Source organism: Miscanthus floridulus, chromosome 6 (genome assembly GCF_019320115.1).
Source record: "Miscanthus floridulus cultivar M001 chromosome 6, ASM1932011v1, whole genome shotgun sequence".
Lineage (NCBI taxonomy): Eukaryota > Viridiplantae > Streptophyta > Magnoliopsida > Poales > Poaceae > Miscanthus > Miscanthus floridulus.
The window spans coordinates 27471667-27493760 of NC_089585.1; the positions used below are offsets into that span (position 1 = coordinate 27471667).

The following is a 22094-nucleotide window of genomic DNA, read 5'->3' on the forward strand; positions in this document are numbered from 1 at the left end:
AAAAAAGTATACAACTTCAGCGGAGGAATGTCCTTTATTCACCAACGCTGACATATATTCCAAGCGTTGGCAGCAGGTTAACCGCAGAGTGAGAGGACCGCAAAAGCAAGGAACACACACGTAGCCCTTCTTGTCGTGATCAACGAGCAAGCGCCAACGGACGCAGGAGACATGAAAGAGGACGCAGAATCAGATGCCGGAAATGCATCGCGATGTTGCCTTACAGAATCCGTTTCCCAATCACCACGCGTTGATTAATTGTGTGCTGCGTATGCTTTTTCTCCCAGTGAATCCTTCCCCAGCTATAAATGCAGAGCGCCCGGCATTGCAATTTGCAAATTGCAACGCGTCTCTCTGTAGTCTGTAACCAGCCAAAATCACCGCGATCTCTCGAACATCTCCTGACCAAAGCGGATCGTCCAGCACCACCGGGGCACCGGGCTCCAGGCAGCATGGCTGACGACGACCAGCAGCCGCCGGCGCAGCGGTACTGGTTCCCATACTGGACCGCGCCCCCGCAGCCGCCGCCGCCCGCGCCTGCTCCTCGGCCGGCCGTCCGCCCGCAGCTGTCGAGGCGGGAATCTCGCCCGGCACCGCAGCCGCCATCGCCGCCTCCTGCAACAGCAACAGCGTCGCCGTCGCGGCGGCCGTCGCACCCGCAACAGGCGGCGACGCCGGTGTCCAGAGGCGCTGGCGGTGGTGGTAGCCCCGCTCCACCGGCCCAGCCGCAGCCGACGCGGCTGTCCAGCAGGCCGTCCCCGTCGCCTTCCCGCGCTCCGCCACTCTCGCCCATTCGAGAGCCCAATGCTCCAGCGCCGGAGCCGGCACCGTTACTGGTTGCCAGAGAGAACAAGCCGCCTTCTCCTATTCGTCCTAATCCTATTGTGCATGATGTTCCTAAGCAAAAAGACATCACCGTTCCGCAAGAGAAAACCATCCATGAACCGCTTGTAGCATCCAAGACACAAACCAAGGCCCCGGCGAAAGAAAAAGCCAAGGAGAAAGAGAAGGAGAAGGAAAAGGATAAAGAGAAGGAGAAGGATCACAAAGATAAGAAGGACAAGGAGATGGAGAAGGATCACAAAGAGAAGAAGGACAAGGATAAAGAGAAGGAAGGCAGCCAGCTGCACAAGGAGCTCAAGGCGGGCGTCGCCGACATGTGCACAAGCTCAGCTCTACGGCACCGTCGACCGGCGGCAGCCACGAACGCGCTGGCTCGGCGGCGGCGGGAACGACCATCATCACGCTGGCCGGCGAGAACAAGGGCGCGTCCATGAAGGTAGACAGCAGCGCCGTGGCTGACGGCAGGGGGGACGCAGCGGCTGGCAGCAAGGAGCGCCGCGGCCACAAGCTCGACGGCAGCGTCGTCGTCAGTAGCGGGAAGGAGCAGGCTGGGGGCGGCAAAGGGCTGACGGCGTTCGTCAACAGCAACGTGCAGGTGATCAACAACTCGCTGCTGCTGCAGAGCTCCTGCAACGGCGGCGACCCGGGGGTGCACCTCAAGCTGTCCACCAAGGCCAACAAGAAGGACGGCGAGGAAGCCGGTGGGGGCTAGAGTGGCTCTGCTGCTGCGCCGAAAAAATGATCAAGCTTCATCCATCGCTATGATAGCTGGCGCGCGCATGGCTATCGAGCAGTGACTAATAAGAGTATTTGTTAAGTATATCAATCAAAACAGAGAGTTGGACGGACCTGGTTAGCATTGATAATTTTATCTGTTATATGTACAATCATGGATGTGAGAGTTCGCAAAAATTCGTGCTCAACGATGCCTGTAAAACTTAACAAGGTGCCAAAATGAGCGAATCAAGCGACCAAATCTCTGTGCACATGGTCTGATCTCTTTATGTTTGTTATTTTTAAAAGGAATCTCCATATGTTACTTGTAAGGAAAAATTGGAACCCTCGAACAATAACCATATCATTTTTTTTTTGAAATTATCAGCGATAGAGATTGAGAAAAAACACCTCATATGTTACTTGTAAGGAAAAATTGGAACCCTCGAACAATAACCATATCATTTTTTTAAAATTATCAGCGATAGAGATTGAGAAAAAACACCTCACACCCTTTACCCTTTAGGGTTGGGTGAGTAACATATATGTAGCCTGAATGGCCTGTATAATAACCGTATTATTTTTTTTCTCGAAATAATTAGTGATAGAGATCGAGAAAAAACACCTCACAACCCTTTAGGGTTGGATGACTTGCATATATGTAGCTTGAGTGGCATTTGTTACATATACATGTACAAATACAATGATTATAACTTGGGAATTTCTAAGATTTTTGGGATATTATTCCATTTTTGTAGAGCTAAATCGATTTTGAAGTATCTAGAGATATTTTAATGAGCTAAAAATAATTGAATTTGCACTACACCACGACACACATTTGCCTACACTTATCTGTTGGCAAATGATTGGTTTTGACAACATACTATGTGTTGGTAATTGTACAACCTGTTTAAAGTCATGTAAACTGTCGGCAATGATGTTGTATGGCTATAGGTTAATTGTCGGCATTTCTCTTAGGACAATGAAACTGCCGGGAAATGTTTTTAGACAGAATAAGTGTCGGCGTTTCCTAAACAAGCCAACTATCTAAGTGTCGGCGAAAGGATATACGGTCTTACCCAGATTCCGGTTTTAGATCTTTTCACCGTATGCACGGAGTCATAGCCTTTTGGGACGGAGTCTGTAGCCCACGCAAAGGGAAACCCAATCCAACCCTACTCTCTCTCTGCTGCCCCTCGCGTGCCGCCGCCTCCCACGCCAGCGCCAGCGCCAGTGGCCGCCGCCTCCCATGCCAGTGCACGCCGCCTCTGCCTCCCACGCCAGCTCCCGCCATCGCCGCCCTGCACAGCACCGCCACCCGCCGAAACCCTAACCACGCCAACCCCTACCGGCTGCCCCCACGCCAACCCCTTCTACACTGGTGAAGAAAGCTGCTTTCGTGGCCGCCCACCGAGGAGGGGCGCATGGATTCGCCGACTACAGCTGCATCTCTAGGGAGGGCGCATAGATCCGACCTCCCGGTCCTCGACGGCTTTCGCATTTGAATGCGGTCGACCACCTCCCCAACATTCTTTTCTCTCGGTCGATCGGTCAGCTTCTCTTCCACTTATCTCGATCTCCATTTTCCATCCCTCGATCTACTGTCTTCTTAATCGCGATTTGGTTTTTAGACGTGTGTAGTGTGGTGCTTGAGGGGCGATGATTAGGAGGGTGGGGCTCACTGCGGCGGTGGTTGCTCACAGCAAGAACACACAGATTCCATTCAAAAAAAATTGAGAAAGAAGGTTAAATTCCTTTCTTTTTAATTTCTGTTTATATTTGTATCTAATTATTAACTGATTTCTACTTGAATTTGTATCTAAGATTTTATATGTATAAACTACTAAAAAGTCTAGGTACAAAACCAGAATTAGAAAAATCTTTGATCTTTGAAGGTTATGAGGAACATCTATACTCAATTCATATGCACAGCTGTACTAATGTTCAACAGACTCATTTTCTAGAAGTTACTAATTATGTTTAAATTCAATTTTGTGATGAGCAGAAACTATTCATATTTGTTTTGACTGTCAAGAAACTATTTATGTTTAATTGTGGTGAATTTGAGTCTTCTGTGTATACGTCTGGGCAGTAGAGAATTGGTGATTAATTATTATCTATTTATGAACACTAACGGTTTGTGTGTGTGTGTTAGGAACTTAGGAGGAACACCTATACTCAAATCAAAATGTGTGTGTTAATTTCTATGCGCAGGATCTGTTAATTTATAACTTATTGCAGAGTGGTTGGCTGTTTAGCAATGTTGATTTTAGAAGCACTGAAAAAATAATAAGGCTCCATCACAAATGGAACTAGCAGAAACTCATATGGGCACCTGATCATTTCGACTCTACCAACCTGATGCATGCACACCTGGTTGTTAATGCAACCATAAATTATATGCATTTATGCCACATTTTGAGTTCCTACTCTACCATATTAGATTTTTATAATTCTGAAATTGCAATGCCATCTGTTGCTGAAAATTTTAGCTCAAGGGTCTGTTTTCTCATGAAATTTTGCTATGAATTGTGCCTAACATTTATAATTTATTTATAGTCAACATCTGATAACATAACACAAGGCTGACGAAAAGTTAGGCCACTCAAATTATCTTTGGTAAGTCGTGCCTGATATGTGGCCTTTAGGGTATGTTTACTGAATTCATAAGGAGGACAACAGTAGAAATATAAGGTGTCTGCTACTTCTATCTCTTGTTTGCACTCGACTATTTGATTTTTCATTTTTTGGTTCGATATGCCTATCCTACCTCCATTTTAAATTGAGTCTTCCATTCAGTTCCTGAGATGGTGCCATGTCCTGAGGAATGGTAATTCTTGTCACATGTTTATATTTCAGAAAAACTTTGTATGCATACAGTATGGTGCTTATTTAGAATAGCCATCACCTTCATAGTTGAACAACTGTATCTCTGTATTGGTTATAAATTGTGTTTGCTTGCTAGTCACCATTGACTATATATTTTGTATTTCATGGGGAAAATACAAAATCAAGTTTCTGGCCAACTTATATTTTCTTGTCTGTGACTTCTAGAAATGAACTATAGCCTTCTAGTGTCATTTTGTTTACTTCTCTGCAGAGATTAGTCTTTTTGTCCCTGTCATTCTTTGTTTGTGTACCATAGAATGGACAACACAAGACTGTAAACAGCTAAGTTCCTTAGATTTAATATCAGCCTTTTCCTTTTGTGTTCTATGTGACTTCTAGAAATAAACTACTGCTACTTCTAGTGTAATTTTGTTTAATTTTCTGCATAAATTAGTCTTTTTGTCCCTACCATTCTTTGTTTCGGTACCATATCAGACAACAGGCCTATAAATAGCTACAATCCTAATATTTAATATTAGTCTTTTCTTTTGTGTACTCATGTCTACCTATAATAATGCAAGTCCATGTGGGGTTTTTGGAAATACTGGATGTATACTGTTCCACAAGACCAATTCGTGTAGGACCAGCGACTCCTAGAGGATCTCAAGGTATTTCCAGAATTTGATATTATTGTTTTGTATTTAGCCCTTGCCTCCGGTTATTACACATCTATAATGTTTTTCCAGGTTCCATGATCTTGACTTTATATTAGTCAGTGCTATTTGTTCAGAATTTTATTGCTACCATATGAATTTTCCCTATAATAAATATGCCATGAGTTCCACACATATAACTGGGAGTTGTAACAATCATTTTTTCTGCATATCTACTCCTTATTGCTTGATGCTATGGTTTTTTAAGGTGGTTCTGTTATATTTCAATATTTTGAGTATATGTTAATACATGCATCATGCATACATGTTCAAATGAGTAATATTTGGGGCCTGGTTTTCCTAGCATCTACTCCAGCATATTGGGGCTCTGTGGGTAGGTGTGTAGTTTTTTATTAATAATTTTCCCATTAGACATGTCTTTTGATTTTATAATTGCTTATTTTTAGGTGATTCTGGCTCTTCTCCACCAAGGCAATCTGATGTTGACTCTACTAATAGGACGGTATGGCTCTTCTGTTGTTTTGGTTACCTTAAAGCACATCTGTTTATTGATAACAATTATACTAGCCTTACTCTATTTTACTTGTTGTTGGACTTGGAATGTTCTCCCATGCATGCCTTTCATCATTAGTTTTTTTTTTTGGTAAAATATGTTTGCAGAAAGATATATCCTCATGCAAAGATAGGTAACTAAACATTTAGACAACCAAATATTGGACAGGTCAGTAGAGAATTTGTATATCTTTTCAGAGAATGCTCGTGTGATGGTCTTGGCTGCAACATAGCCATTCAAATTTCAAGCATGTGTGATTTCAGGAACACCTATGCACTCATTCACTACAACATTTAAATAGTAGTGGCACATTCAAATATTGGTGGTACAGGAAGGCCATCATAGCTGGAAGGTATTGTTGAAACTTACTTGGAGAGTTCGACTTATATGTGATATAACAGTGTGAATTGCATGGCACAAATTTAAATCATAGAGCATATTGCGCTGATAGTTCAGCTTTTTTTCATGTTAGGTACTTCAGCTATGAGGTGTTGCAAGTATTTTGGGTTGACAAACCTTTTGTGGAACAAGCAAGCAACTACTCCACGTGTTTTGGAGTGGCATCTCTTCTAGCCATAACCATTTAGCTCAAAGACCGATAGCTAATGCATCAGTCCATAGCATAGTGTTGCTCAACACTTCTGCTTTTGATTTGAATAATTACACTACAGCTTGTAATAATTTAGTATAAGTCTATGTTTGCGAATAACTTATCTATATTTTGGACATGTATTTGGCTATATGTCTGTGACCAGTATGTATAGAAGATTTAATATACTAGTATGGAAGATCTAATATATTATTTATACAAAAATCAAGTGAATTTGTTCAATGTGATGCCTTCTATATGAGCAAAAGTGAATTTGTCAAATTATTTTAATTATAACTATATCTATGTAGTTTTGTCGATAGTTTTTTTTTGACAGGGTATGGTTTGTAAAATACCTTGAAAATAGTTTGGCTAACATACAAACTATCGGGAAATGTCTTAACTGTCGGCGTAGGTCTTAACTGTCGACAAAGGGTTAATTGTCGGCGTAGGTAGACCGTTTGCCTACACATAGAGTGTCGGGGATTCTGTTAACTGTCGGCAAAAGTTTCGCCAACGACTTCTAGCGTGACTGTTTCTAAACTATCGGCAAAACTTTTCACGGGAGATTATCTGTCGGCAAAGGTGTCCTTTGCCTACAATAGAAAGTGTCGGCAAAAGTATGTTGTGTTATAGTGTTGGCGTATCCCAATCTATCTTTAGGAATTTTTGGGAATTTTTGAAAGTTTAGAGAGATTTTCTGTGGTTTCAAAACCTTATCAAGTATTTACCATTTTTAACTTAGAAGAAAGATAAAACTATCTTCAAAACCACAGTAGGTAATTTGAAAGGTTTTGAAAGTTCAAGGGTAAAGTGTCTGGTTTTAGAGTTTGAGAATAAAGAAATCTCAGACTAAGATGTAGTTCAGGGAGGTAGAATGTTTTTTTAGAAAAAATCCACATTGCCTCCTTCAACTTTTGTGAAAATCCGCTTTTCCTCCCTAAAACTCTAAAATCAGGTAAACCACCTCCCTGAACTTTTAAAACCATTCATTTTACCTCCCTGGCCGGTTATAAGCAGTTTTTAAAGGTGGTTTTGTCTTTTTCTTTTGAGTAAATTGCACGGCTGGTCCTTAAAGTATTAGGTTGATTTCGTCTAGGTTCCCAAACTATGAAATCACACTGTTGGCTCCCCAATCTACTTAATTCGGTCTATGTAGGTCCTAAATAGCCTAGGCGGTGTCAAGCAGTACACGTGTCTGTCCACGTACGCAATGCCAACGAGCACGCTGAAGCGCCCGTCCTCGGGCGGCGGCCGCCTGCACCGCCTCCTGGTGTCCCTACGCCCATCGGGCCGCACGGGGCCGCTCCTTGCTCCCTGAACTCTCTACTACCTGCTGGCCTATCTTGCAGGAACTCTCTCGACCGAGCTAGAGAATGCCGTGCAGAGCACGGCCAGCGCCAGCACCGGGAGCTTCCCGACGACGAGGGCGGCGAGGATGATTGGCATCAACGCGGGCAATGATAATGTGCCCCCGTGTTGGCGGTGGCAGCAATCCTCGTCGTTGACGGTGATCACCACTAGTGGCGACGTAGTCATCTCCTCGGCCGGAGTAATAGCTGCTGCTGCGAGCTTCGCATTGAGTCTCCTCGGTGTCTCCGGGTGCTCGTGCTCGCCTACCTTGCCACCATGATGGGAGTCCCTGCCCCGAGGCGTCTTACCATTCCGCAACTTGTTGGCGAGTAGCTTTAGCTTTCGCAGCGACCTCTTGCTCTGTTTTGGATTATTCAGAGACGACGACGTGTCATCGCAATCGAGGTCACGTCTATCGGTGTCGGGAGAGCAGAGTGAGGTGGCATCGCTGCCTCCGTTGTTGGACTCGCACTCGTCGCAGCTCAGCCTGGGTGACTCCGCCGCCTCATGGATCGGCGAGACAGATCCGCACTCATGCCCGTGGCACGAATCCAGCTCTTTCTTTGTCTCCGACCACCGAGGATGAGCGGTCCTGATGGATTCGATCCACGATAGCGCCACCGACATGAGCATGGCCGCGGCCACCAGCTGCTTGCTCTAGATCACCAGCGGCACAAGCACCACGGCGCCGCAGGCCACGATGAGCCCGGCCGGATGCTGAAGCCGCTGCCACTATCGCCGCCACGTCATGATCCACCGAAAGCTCGTGCCTTTGCTAGGGTACAACGAGCGCCGGCTCCGTGGCAGCGGTGGGCGGTAGGTCGGCGCCGAGGCCACGGTGCCGCCGATGGGGTTCCCGAGGCGGTCGTGGTTCTTGACGACAATGTCGGCGAGGGAGGTCGGGAAGCCGGTCTGCACTGGAAGAACTCGCGCTTCTCCTCGTCGTGGAAGTAGTACCGGCAGTGCGCCATGTTTGAGTGCACCACGGAGGTGAGCAGCGCATTCTCGGCGCCCACGGAGTCGACGCTGACGAAGTGCTTCACCGCGAAGGCCTCCCCCATCCACTGCACCTCCTTGAGGTTGCCCACCAGCCGCCTCCAGACGTGGAAGTCGCCCTGCAGGAGCACGAACACCGGGTGCACCTTCCCACGCGGCGCGGTCAGGAGGTCGGCCAGCCGGTGCTCGCTCCCCGTCAGCGGCTCTGGCGAGCCCGGGCTCCTCCGTTCGTCAAGGTACTACGACAGGAGCCACCAGTCCTCCTTCCACGCCGCGTCCATCCTAGCGGCGAGCTCACGCGTCGCCAGGTACCACACGCCGAGCCTCTGCCGGAACAGCCTCGGCTCCAGCATGTCCCTGTCATAGTCCTTAGCGAACAGCAGCCGCCGCTAGGCGAGCTCGTCTGGGTCAGACCCCGTGACCTCCGAGACAAGCTCGACGGCCTCTAGCACCACGGCGACGCTCCAGGGCAGACTGTGCATGTGCTGCTCCACGCAGTCGGCGGCGTGCGCCCACCAGCTGTTCCGCGGCTCCAGGCAGTGGCGGATGTGCCCGAGATCCGTCCGAGAGAAAGGAAAGGAGTGGGGTGGAGAAGATGAGATCGTGCGTACGTGGACAGCCATGTCGACTGCTTAACACCGCCTGGGCTGTTTTGGACCTACATGGACTGAATTAAGTAGATTGGGGAGCTAACAGTGCGATTTCATAGTTTGGGGACCTAGACGAAATCAGTCTAATATTTTAAGGACCGACCGTGCAATTTACTCTTTTCTTTTTTATTTATTTTGGCTGAATCTTTAAAAAATAATAGTAAATTATAGAAAAATCATAAAATAAAAAAATCTAATTTTGTTGGACTCCACATGAGTAGATCTACACAGTGAACATATAATATGGTATGCTTTAATACAAATTTTTTATTATAACTTTGGATCTATGCTTTTCTATAATTAATTCATAACTGCAGTTTGTATAGTCTAATTGTGGTGAAATTTTTATGATGTGCTAATTATTATATGCTTGAACTATAGAAAAAATTTCATACTCATTGGATCATGTATAATTTAGTTATAGATTTATTTTGGTGTATTCTTGTAAAAAAATATTTATGATTTTTAAAAGTTTAGAAAGTGGTTTACTCGGTTTTAGAGTCCATGGAGAAAAAAAAAAAAGATTTTTACAAAAGTTGAGGAGGTAGGTGGACTTTTTTTCCGTGCCTAAATACAGGCTCAATGTAAGTGTTGGGCTCTCTGCGGCTGACTAATGGGCCAGTTCGGCGCGCCAAAGTCCAGTCCAGAGTCTCCTAGCCGAGCTGAGGAAAGGAGAGGGCCTGCCGAATTCTCCTCGTCCTAAAACCCTAACCCCAACTCCCACACTCGTCTTGCCGGCGGCGGGGGCGATGAGGGCTATCACCGGCGGCGTCGTCTCCTCCGAGCCCTGTTCCCTCGACAAGGCTGCCCGCACCCTCCTCTGGTTCTCCAAGTCTGCCGCCTCCCACCTACCCTCCTCCGACTGCGATACCTACCTCCGCACCGTGACCGACGCCACAGTACAGCTCATCTACTTCCGCGAAGAACTCGGCGGCAGGCACCAGCAGGGTGCCGCCAACTTCGATGCCCACGACTATGAGGATCCGGTGGAGGGCGATAGAAGGCACCAAGACCAGGAGAGCGAAGGGGACATGGCGGTTGCCGCTTATGGTTCCCACCGCGATTCTGCCGCGGGGGCGGAGCTAGATCTTGCCTCCAGTAAGAAGAAGGGCAAGAAGAAGAAGAAGAATGAGAATCCCCCGGAGGATAGAGCGGTTGCCCGTGCTGACTCGCACATCCCCCCGTCACCAGAAATTGCCACTGAGAAGAGGAAGAAGAAGCATCCGAATAAGGAAATCATCGTCGATGTGAAGCAGGAGCCTAGTTTCGTGGTGGAAGAAGAGCTGGTGAGTGAAAAGAAGAAGAGCAAGAAGAAAAAAGAGAAGGATCATGTGAAACTGGAAGATGATGTGAATGAGGTGGAAGAGAAAATCGTCAATGGCAGTGCAGCAGAACAGAGAGTTGCCAGAACAGAGAGGGAAAGGAAGAAAAAGAAGCATGAACAAGAGGAAGGCGGCACTGAGGTTGTGAAGGAGGAGAAGAGGATTGCTGATGGTGATCTAGACATAGAGAAGAAGAGGAAAAAGAAGAGGGGTAGAGGTGACGTTTATGATAATGCTCCAGAGCAGGTAGAACATACAAAGAAGAAGCAAAAGAAGCATTCTGGAGATTAGTTAGGAGAATCCTTACTCATTGGAGATGTATGGGAATTTGTGGCGGGTGAGGTTGTTCCTGCTGTTGTATTTTGGGCTTCAGTTTGATTAAGGTTGGGCTCTTTTGGCTACTATGCTAGACTCCACAGTTTTTTTTCTGTATAACCTCCAATTTATATGCCATGGCCATGAGGCTCAAGCAATGATATTACCCTTTGAATTGTTACTTGAAATGCTCTGAATTTCATGCTATACCCTGTTATTAGAACTGCCAATTACACCTAAGAGAAAACAGGACACAACAAATTATACATACGAAATTTAACATTTTATTGATAATGTGCACACTGAAACAGTTCATTATGTTTTCATTGACTGTTTAACTTTGAAACAGTTCTGCGTGTTTTAATTGATTGTTGATCTCATATTTGGAAGTTGGACAATTATGCTTTGTCCAATTAAACTAGCGATTTGAACTGAAAGGCTCATAATAGGGGTTATTGTTTTGCAGCATTAACTTGCTGTAAATTTGCTCTCTTGTCCATTAGGCAACTTATGTTATCTATAAAATTTCTGAAATTTCTAGTTGAAGCCTAAAGCCAACTTTGATTGATTGCTGCCTTGGCATATTGATTAATATGGTTACATCTGTTTTGTTCCCCCTCAAGGATTGGCAGATCTGTGCTATCCATGTCTCCATGACGATTTGATTCACAGAATATAGAATATGTGAGTTTTCTTGTGTGTTTTTTACCTTTGCACCAATCATGTGTTGACAATCTCAAATGATATTTCAGTATGAACGTATGCTATTTACACTAATACTACAATAATTTCACCTGTCATTCAACTTTGAATTTTCTTATCTTGTAATGGTGTTTGTTTGTTGTAACTGATATAACGTATACCAAGACTCTTGCTTGCATTCTTAACCATGGTAACTCACGGACATTTTAATGTTTAGTGGAATTGTACTTTTGGCTTCTGATTGCTGAAACTTTCATCTGTCAATTTGAAATTGATAACATCTGCAAGTTTGCATTACGCCATTTGGTCTCATCTAGGTCAAACTAGAATGGTATGGCTATGCAGGAGCATTCATGAAGCGCTAGGAACTAAGCGGGTGGCCAGGTGCCACCTAGTGCCTAGCAATGTTATCAAATCGTCTTACTGATCCTAGTCGCCATGGCACCAATCAGCCTGACTAAAATCATGACTAATCACGATTAATCGCGACTAATTGTAGTGCTTAGCTGATCGCCACGGCACAGATCAGCCCGACTTATCGTGATTAGTCGGACGACTTGATAACATTGGTGCCTAGGCCTTTGTACATTTAGTAGCTTATTAGTGTACAAAAAATAGAGAAAAATATGTAAAAAAAAGAGAGATCAATGGACGAAATTGGGAATAGTGCCTAGATGGAATGCCTAGCACTAAGAAAGGTGGTGATGCTCTGCCTAGTGCTGTAATGCCTGTGCCCCAAACAAACAGACAGACATATATATAATTTGCTTGATTGAGCAAAATTCATAGGCAGTTTTGACTTGCTGTAATTGTTCTGATAGGAAATTGCAGCAGACAGACTGACAGAGTTTGACATAACTGATCCCTTGCAAAGACACTTAGGGCGTGTTTGGTCGCCCGCATAAGGGCAAACCAGGCTCCTGGGATGCAGCCTGCTCATGTTTGGTTCCTTGGCCACCCTCCCGAGCCAGGCTCCGCTCGTGCAAAAGTCCTCTCCTGGCCTGGCTCACGAGGAACGCCCAAATCGGCCGTTTTTCTTTAGCCTGGCTCGCTCCGTCCTCCCGCGAGCTCGCGCGCTTGGCGATTCCGTGCGCGGGGAGATGGCGCGAAGATCCTAGGGTTACCTCCCCCGTTCCCGCCATTCACCGCCTCTATATCTTCCCTCCCGCCGCCTCCCTCTCTTCTTCTTCTTGTCGCTCCCCGTCTGCGCCGCCGGTAAGCTCCACCTCCTCTTCCTCCTCCCCCCAGTGTTCTTGATGGATTCGTGGCCTCCTAATGCCTACCCTCTCTCTCGATTTGTTGCAGGTGCCGTGGATTTGCGTCCTCTCGAAGCAAGTGAGTTTTTCCCCTTATCTTTCTCTATTTTTTCTGTGCGATTTGAAACCCTAGGTCACCATTGATTGTTGATCTCGCTGCAGGCACACCAGATCTGATTTCTTGGCTGTTATTGCGGTATGGATCCTTGTTCTTAGGTCTCATTTTTTTTCTTGTTTTTTCCAAGTAAAAATCCTATTTTCTGTATGCTAATCCTCTTTTCTTTGCTTGTGTGCTTGCAGATCTGAGCTCTCTCACCTGCTGGGTTGGGCTTTTGCTGGTGCTGCTGCTTGTTGACGTGGGTATTTTGTATTTCTACTCCCCCTCTCGCCTCTCCCCTAATCTGTACCGTGCGATAGTGAGTCCTGCGTTCTTGGATTTGGATGCATGTCCTACTTTGTGAGATTATGAGCAAGTATATGAAGTTGCCATTTTGTCTGAGCTATTGTCCAAGTCTGTGATGATTCCTTTTGTCCTGAGCTATTGCCTTAGTTTATGATGATGCCTTTTTCTGAGCTATTGCCCTAGTCTGTGATGATGAAAGTCTTATTTTTAGCATGTTCTAGTATATGATGAATCCTTTTTCTGAGCTTTTGTCCAAGTCCATGATGATGACATTGTCATTCTGAGCATTTGTCCTTAATTTCCATTCATTTTTTCTAGATGGACTTGGAAGAGAAGAGACACATTCTTTTTGCTCGTGCTGCTTGCTACACTTAGAATGCTTCAGAGTCAGCGGCCTCAGATCAGTTATGGTCCAATGAGCATTAGGGATGAGGAGCGCCAAAGGAACTTGAACTTAATTTACAACTACAATGATATAGAGTGTGTGAACATGCTTAGAATGAGAAGGGCACCCTTTTTCCTGTGATTCTTCACTTGATCTGAGACTTTGGGTAATAGCAATGATGTTTTTTTCTGTGATTCTTCACTTGATCTGAGACTTTGGGCAATAGCAATGATGTTTTTTTTTCTGTGATACTACACTTGATCTGAGACTTTGGGCATGTGCAATGATGATAAATTTTCTGTGATACTACATTTATACTGAGGCTTTGGGCATGTGCAATGATGATAAATTTTCTGTGATACTACACTTATGCTGAGGCTTTGGACATGTATCCTGAGAGCCTGATTTGCCCTTATGCAATGGTGGTGGCCTATCCGTGTGCAGTGGTGGCATCTTTTGTGCATACCTAACTACAGCTGGTGGATGTGTAGTGGGTTGACCTTCTCTTTTGTGCAGTTGATCTGATCCTGCATAGCTTACTTACTAACACTAACATATAGTTAGTGTCTTAGATAACCCTGCACCTACAACCTAGATCAACCTAGTGGTGGCAATCTGACCATGAGTCCATTGCCAATGATGTGAACCTTGTGGTTCTGAACTTGATATGGGCACCAGCCTATGCCTGTGATTTGCACAATTTTATTCTGAGCACTTGCCTTATTGCCTGTGATGTTTGTTTTCTTATATCTGAACACATGTCCATTGCCTGTGATGCTTTATGACTGAACTGAGCACTTATCCATTGCCTGTGATGTTTTTGGATTGATCTGAGCACATGTTTATTGCCTGTGATGTTTTTTGATTGATCTGAGCACATGCCTATTGCCTGTGATGTTATTTTGATTAATCTGAGTACATATTCATTGCCTGTGATGTTTTTTTTATTGATCTGAGAACATGTTCAGCTATGGCTTGGTATGTTGTTCATGTTGGGAAGGAGCCTGGGGTCTACTCCAGCTGGGCCGAAGCACATGCTCAAGTAGTTGGTTTCAAGGGAAACTGCTACAAAAAATACGAAACAAGAAATGAAGCTTTGCTAGCTTTCTATGGTGATCAACCTGAAAATCCACCTCTCCTCCAACGTGTCAGTGCACCTCTACTAGAAAATAATGGAAATGACAACTTTCGCTTGTGTCACAGTTCATTTATACTTGTAATAGTAGTAGTTATTGCCTTGCTAGTATGTTTTTTCATTTGGAAATTGATGTAATATTTGATGTCAACTAGTGGGTGGTAATGTTACCACTACATGTAAGAGGTGACTAGAACTTGTTGTATGCAGCCAACCAAACAATGATCCATGCATGGGCTTTTTAAATCTACAAACACATGCATGCAACCAAACAATGTCTCAGCCCAGCCTGGTTCCACAGATGCATGCAACCAAACAACCCTTGTTGCATGCATCTGGCCTGGGCAAATGTAGCCTGGCTGCCTGGAGCTGGCCTGGTCGGGCTGGGAAGGGTACCAAACACGCCCTTAGGAGTTTTCTATTTGCACAGTTTTTCTTTATTTACCTGAATGGTATAGTTTATACTGTTACTTTTATTTTGACTTATAGTGATCCCTGAGGTTGCTCAGGGTACAAAAGTATCTTTGCAGACAAAAAACTGTGAAGAAGAGTCAGTGACTTTTTCAATGAATTCCTTCTATGTTAATGTCTTATTCTGTTGTGTGGTATTTGAAATGAAGATGGGAAGAACTAAATGTTAGGTGGAGGGTGGTTGAAACTTGTTAATCATTTCTTTAAGAAGGTTTCTTTTGGAGTAAGAGCTACAAAACTCTATTTCCTCTCTTAACCTGAGACCACAACCAAGGAGTCCCTGCATGCAGCTTGCAACTGTGGGCAACTATTCACATTTGGAGCTGGAACACGTCTCCATAGGAGAACCAGGAGATGGAGAAGAGCAGGATCCTCATCATTGGTGGCACAGGCCATATTGGCAAGCATATTGTTACTGCAAGCGTCCGGCTTGGCCACCTAACTGTTGTCCTCACCAGGGATTCTTCACCATCTGACCCAGCTAAGGCGCAGCTCATCAAAAGCTTTGCCGATTCCGGTGCTGCTCTCATCAAGGTACCAGTAATCATCTCTATCCTCTATGTGCTACTTTGCACCATTTTTTCTTTCCTTGTTTGCAAGATAATACTATGATAGTGATTTTGACATCTAAAAATAATACTAAATTTTATTGAGCTCTGTTGATATGCTTAGAAGGGCAGGCCTGGTGCAGTGGTGAGAGCTGTCTCACTGAGTCACCAGGTCATGGGTTCGAAGCAGCCTCTCCGTAGATTTGCGGGAGAAGGCTTCCTCAGGTTTTCCCTTCCCCAGACCCCACTCATATCGGAGCCTCCGGCACTGGGTCTCCCCCCGTTGGTATGCTTAGTAGTTCTTATTTGTAGTTAACTACTAGTAGAATAACTTATGAGCTGGGATGTGATGTGCTTCGCAATGTGATCGTTCAAGTATATTGCCAGAACTACTCCAATAGAGCAGATGCATTTTATGCATTGTTGGGCCTGTTCAGAGTGGCTCAAGTCACTCTGAAAGTACAAGCTCGCTTGAGGGTTTTCACCTATCCTCTATGTGTATGCTAGGGAGATGTATCAGACCATGGAAGCCTGGTAAAGGCCGTTAAGTCTGCCGATATAGTCATCTCAGCAGTGGGCCCCCACCAAGTCGGCGAGCAAACAAGGATCATTGCTGCGATCAAGGAGGCAGGCAATGTCAAGGTCAATTTCAGACTTCTACAACCGTTGGAGGCCGTCCATTACACGGTTTCTTAGTTCAAGGTTGAAAAATCGGACATCATACAAGTTGGAGGTTGCAAAATGTATTTTACCTTAATAAATCATATTCTCTCTCTTTGAAACCATAAATCATTTAAGTTTATACAACGTCAAATTTCATTTACTTTAACTAAGTTCATACAAAAAACTAAATTTTATAATATTAAAATAAATACACTATCATAATATATTTAATTAATCAATCATGTTTAATGTTGTAACCCAATGTCTTGCCGGTCTTCTCGCCATGTAACCAAGCAACAGTCATTTGTTGTTCCTAATCAATGAATTTGGTGGGGAAGTGCTCCTCCCTCCCGTTTATGTCAAAAAGAAAATGTTGTACACCTTTGTGTATTTTTATGAGAACTTGATCAAATCTAGAGAAACTTAACTTAGAACGAAATTAAAACTATTTATAATTTAGAGAACAGGGAGTATTTTAATTAACTTATGGACTTTGTCGATCGATAGCTTTTAAAATCGATCGGTGTTGTAAGCATTAAAAGCATACGTGTAAATCTATTTTTGAAAAATACTTTCACAATTTCACACATTTACGAGACATTTATTCTATATTCTAATTAGAACATGTCAATCACGTCTATATATGTCCTATTGATAAATCCTCAAACATCTATCAGGTGGACAACGATCACTCAGTCTATGTCCCAACCCAACGTACGGTTTTCTACAGCAGACTTGGTTCGAACTTTGAACTGAACTGATATGATTGATAACCATGGGGTTAACAATTCTGCAGAACTTCCGGTCCCGCTGGACATCCTACTGTCAATTGGGCATGCGGTGTACATCAAGGGGGAACATAAGTTCAAGATCGACCCATCGTCGGGGGTGGACGCCGGCGAGCTGTACCCGGACGTGAAGTACACCACTGTCGATGATTACCTCAACAGGCTGCTCTGAACTTGACCCGCAGGGTCTCCGGCCATGTTTAGTTCCAAAAAAGTGTTACAGGACCTATCATATCGAATCTTGCGATACGTGCATGGAGCATTAAATGTAGACGAAAAAAACTAATTGCACAGTTTGGTTGGAAATCGCGAGACGAACGTTTTGAACCTAATTAGTCCATAATTGAATACTAATTGTCAAATAAAAATGAAAGTGCTACAGTAGACAAAATCCCAAACTCCACCCAACTAAACAAGCCTCCATCCAGTGCGCACCAATTACCAATTGAAAAGAGATGACATTTTGAAACCCAACCTCGTCACTTTCTGCTTTGCAAATGCAAACAAGATCCTCACTGTAACCACACGCAACCAGGAGGAAGACGGTCTGGGACTCAGGGGACATAGGGTGCACACTAAGCTCCATTCATTTGCTTAGGTTGTGTTTAGTTCCAGGAAATTGGAATTTAGGGCTACTGTAGCACGTTCGTTTTTATTTGGCAAATAGTGTTCAAACATGGATTAATTAGGCTCAAAACGTTCGTCTCGTAATTTCCCACCAAATTGTGCAATTAGTTTTTTTTCGTCTACATTTAATGCTCTATACACGGGCCGCAAACATTCGATGTGATAGGTACTGTAGCACTTTTTGGGATATTGGGGTGCAACTAAACAAGCGCTTATTCAAATTTCCGGTAACATAACCGTGGCCGGCTGCACGTATGTATGAAAACATCCATTTGGATTTCATTGTCACACTGGCCAAGCACACAGTGTTAAAAAATGTGGCTCCTGCTGCGGACCTATTTATTGAATACCCAAACCCAGGATAGCTAGGAATGTTAATATCACGCGCTAGCTGAAGTTAGCGTGAACCAACTCGATGTTAAAAAATGTAGCGAGGCTCCACGCATTCATTGTTCCCATCAAGACTTGGGCGGTCATTTAGGGCCTATTTGGAACAAATGAATAGAAAACACAGGAATGAGAGAAAACACATGTATAGGAAAGGAACGTAGTTGCAAAACAGAGAAATGAAAACAAGAGGAATTTTTGAAGATGGGTGTTTGAAATATAGGAATGAAAAGCGTATAGTAAACTTTCAAACTTTATTGCAATATTAACTTTTTTTGTACTAATCAAATCCTTAAGAACATCATGTTTAGTATTAGTATATAAACTAGAGAGAGAAAGATATACCTAACCAAGCGTACAGAACTTTTCTTTTGCGTGCCATGGGGCTCAAACAGGAAGCTGAATGTTGCCTCGCTGTTTAAGCAAGATTAGCAATATAAACATGTTCAGAGAGCGAGCGAAGCTGCAGTAGCCACAGGAAAGCTTTCCATCGACTCGGAGCTCATTTTTTTGTTAGCAATATAAACATGTTCAGAGAGCGAGCGAAGCTGCAGTAGCCACAGGAAAGCTTTCCATCGACTCGGAGCTCATTTTTTTGTTTCCTGCAAAAGTACATGCTTCTCCACGGTTCCTATGGAAAGTTCTTTGTCGATTCCTCCAAACTAAACGCATAATGACGTCAGCAAAACAATGGTTGGGCGTTCCTTTGAACAGGGTGTTCGGCTGGCTGGCTGGTGCTGGCCAGCCCACTCACGTGGTATTTTCCAACCGGAACAATATTTTTCTCTCACAACAAACTAGCCGGAATAGTATTTTGGTTTTTTTTTTTAGCCAGCCGAACAGCCTTGAAATTCCTTTATTATAAACCTCCTCCGTTCCAAACAAGGCCTTACAAGGTAAGAGGTAGTGACGAACAGTTCCTTATTGATGTCGTGGCCAGAAGGATTTCGGGATGGAAAGGGAACCTTCTTAAAATTTGGCTAGGAGAACGACGCTCGCCAGATGGACGTTGTCTGCAATCTCGGTACACCGTACACCTATCTATCGTGGTTTGCCTTTCGGCTTGGGCTATAGAAGCTATTGACAAGAGGCGACGGGCGTTCATCTGGTCTGGATTGGTTTCGGTGAATGACGGTCAGTGCCGGTTGCCTGGGAGGTCGTCTGCAGCTGCAGGTCTAAGGAGCTCGGTGGACTTGGCATGCTCGATCTTCGGAGACCAGGCGTTGCCTTCAGAGTGCGTTGGGAATGGCTCCGGCGTACTGACTCGCGTAGAACGTGGTGTGACCTGCCGTCCTCCTTGGAGAAAGCTGTTCAGGCCATGTTCCAGGCCGCTACTGAATCGGTTGTTGGTGATGGGAGCCTTACCTTCTGGACTGATAGATGGTTGCAGGGAAGGTCCATTCAGCAGTTAGCGCCAGCTCTATTCGCGGTGATCAACACAGGCGAACGGTCGCGTCAGCTTTGTCAGGAGGGGCTTTGGGTGTCCGACATGGCTCCTTGACTGACAATTCAGGTGCTGCTCGATTACATTCTTGGTGCCGGTTTAGTTCCCAAAATTTTGTAAAATTTTTCAAGATTTTCCGTCACATCGAATCTTTGGACGCATACATGAAGCATTAAATATAAATAAAAAAATAAAACTAATTACAAAGTTTAGACAAAATTCACGAGACGAATTTTTTAAGCCTAATTAGATTATGATTGGACACTAATTGCCAAATAACAATGAAAGTGCTACAGTATCATTTTCAAAAAAATTCGCCAACTAAACCCGGCCTTGTATGGGAGATGACCGCGGCCATTGAGCTGCATGCAACCTGGAACTCCTGACAGGTTTTGCTGGAGGTGGAGTTCATCAGATCAGCTGTACTCGGCTACCTCGGCTTATGGGGCGATGTTTATCGGTGCTGTTGTGGAAGACGAGTGCTCCGCCGAGGGTGAAATACATGTATGGGCGATGCTGGACACCAGATAGAAGCCATCGGCATGGTCTGCAAAACTGCGGCAACTGCATATTCTGTGATCAGCAATCCGAAACACTGGACCACTTCTTGTTGGCTTGCGTGTTCAGTAAGGAGGTTTGGGTGACAGTGATCGGCTGCTACTCCTAGAGATGGGGTTGTCAGCGTCTGGGATGTTGGTTGCCTGGAGTGGTGGCTGCTCTCAAGGAAATTGATCCCGAAAGGATTGCAAAGAGGATTTGACAGCTTTGTTCCTGCTGGTTGGGTGGATGTTATGGAAGGAACGAAATAACAGAACGTTTGGAAGGCGGACTTCCACTTCTGGGCAGCTGCCGCACAAAATTATAAAGGAAGCAAATATTTGGGTGCGTGCAGGTTACAGGCATATTCAGCCGCTAATCGAGGCCTTATGAGTTGCAGTGCTTGGGACGCCGTTCAGTTGAGTGTGCGGTTCGACTACTTTTCAGGCATAGAACAATATTTTTTCTCTCATAATATTTCAACATAAACATCAGCATAAGTTAAATTTTAACATAAATTAAACTGCTGAGCGAGGAAGGTTTCGGCAACTGTTGATTACCGTACCTTGTTGTAAACTCATTTTTGCTTGTCTTAATGAAATACGTGTCACACGTTTGTGAAAAAAACAAATATCCTAATTCATTTCTTTATGATCCAAATCCACTATCACCTCTATACGACTACAAGGACATATAGCTGTCCGCCGCGCACTTCGTCTGCGTCAGGACGACCAGCAGGCCGTCGGTGCAGAGGCCACATCACTCAAGTACGGAGCAGTACACACCCGCAACGGCAAGAGCTAGTAGATCTAAGCCAACGTCTCAAAAAAAAAATATTAACTTTTAGCAATGACTCTTACTATGATTAAACACACGTAACATTTCACGTGAACTTGGAATTTGAGTGAGAGCCTAGCTCTGGATAAGAGCTAGATTTTCTCTCTCTTCTATTAAAATATGGAAAAATGCTTAGAGCTAGCTCAAAAGTCGATCGCTCCTTACCGAACGGTTTATCTTCTTTCCGATTCGGCCCGTACATGGTCCGGGTTTTGCGGTTTCGAGGGTAAACCCGACCCAACCCGCCTCATGTCAAACATACGCGGTTTGGGTATGCCGGGTTCCACGGCTTTCACGGTTTGCGCTAGTCAACAAGGTCTCCTCCCTCCTCACTGACTTCGTCTCTACGCGAGCAAGTGGTTCAGTAGAGTCCGTGTGCAACGACATCAGCGTAGGAGTGGGATCTTGCCGTCGTCGCAGGTGTGTGACGCCGACGTGGGGCCTTGCTGCCGGCCATCCGGCCGTGCGGGACAATGGCGGCCTACGCACCTTGCAGCCCGCTCGTATGAAGTGAGTGAGATCTCAGATTGTCTAGCCGGCTTCCTTCTTTGTCGTCCTGATGAGCACAATCCTACTGAAATTTCTATACTTTGCTTCTGGTGTTAGTTGATCTCCACCAATAGGCCCAACGGCCTATTGGGCTCTTGGATCTGCGCCCTGATCGGGGGCGCCCAACCCTAATATGGTTGGTGGGCCCCTGTCGCACAACACTATAAAAAAAAGAGGTGGGGATCAGGGCTCGTATTACGAGGTTGACCGAAGCCGCCGTAACCACCTACAGAAAACCTAACCCGATCTAAAGTGAGTGCTGCCAGCGACGAGAAGCCCCACCGACTCCGCCGTCGCCTCTACAGTGCCACTACCGGGACGTTGTACCTCGCGTCGCCGTAGGGACTGCGACTGCACTTTATCTCCGGTCGCTGCGGGCGCACTAGCTACCAAGGTACACCAACAAATGTTCTTTACCCGCTAGATCTACACCAAGAGTTTAGAACTATTCGAACAATGGTATCGGAGCCAAGGTTGTCAGTGTGTAGATCTAGTATGGGTAAAGCATTGAAAAGAAATCAAAG

General features: G+C 44.9%; 2 protein-coding genes and 2 pseudogenes across 8 annotated transcripts; 3 read left to right on the forward strand and 1 right to left on the reverse strand.

Moving 5' to 3' along the window:
- The first annotated feature begins 292 nt into the window (after positions 1–292).
- Positions 293–1904, forward strand: LOC136457939 (uncharacterized; annotated as a pseudogene).
- A 5639-nt stretch (positions 1905–7543) lies between these two features.
- Positions 7544–8904, reverse strand: LOC136460391 (uncharacterized; annotated as a pseudogene).
- A 913-nt stretch (positions 8905–9817) lies between these two features.
- LOC136461923 (uncharacterized) lies at positions 9818–14946 on the forward strand. Of its 5 annotated transcripts, none has more exons than XM_066461309.1 (6): positions 9818–10906; positions 11462–12755; positions 12846–12875; positions 12959–12992; positions 13097–13152; positions 13518–14946. In XM_066461309.1, the coding sequence occupies exon 1, from the start codon at positions 9951–9953 to the stop codon at positions 10812–10814; it is 864 nt and encodes a 287-aa protein (XP_066317406.1). In that variant the 5' UTR covers positions 9818–9950; the 3' UTR covers positions 10815–10906; positions 11462–12755; positions 12846–12875; positions 12959–12992; positions 13097–13152; positions 13518–14946. The 5 variants fall into 5 exon arrangements, with proteins under 5 accessions (XP_066317406.1, XP_066317407.1, XP_066317405.1 ...); XM_066461310.1 differs by having other exon boundaries at positions 11462–11522; positions 12362–12875; XM_066461308.1 differs by having other exon boundaries at positions 11462–12875.
- Positions 14947–15469: 523 nt separating this feature from the next.
- Positions 15470–18094, forward strand: LOC136457940 (isoflavone reductase homolog IRL-like). 3 transcript variants are annotated; one of them, XM_066457961.1, is made up of 5 exons: positions 15470–15724; positions 15863–16024; positions 16246–16380; positions 17079–17115; positions 17198–18094. In XM_066457961.1, exons 1-5 carry the CDS (start codon positions 15545–15547, stop codon positions 17359–17361), a joined length of 678 nt encoding a protein of 225 aa, XP_066314058.1. In that variant the 5' UTR covers positions 15470–15544; the 3' UTR covers positions 17362–18094. The 3 variants fall into 3 exon arrangements, with proteins under 3 accessions (XP_066314058.1, XP_066314059.1, XP_066314060.1); XM_066457962.1 differs by lacking the exon at positions 17079–17115; XM_066457963.1 differs by lacking the exon at positions 15863–16024.
- Positions 18095–22094: the final 4000 nt, after the last annotated feature.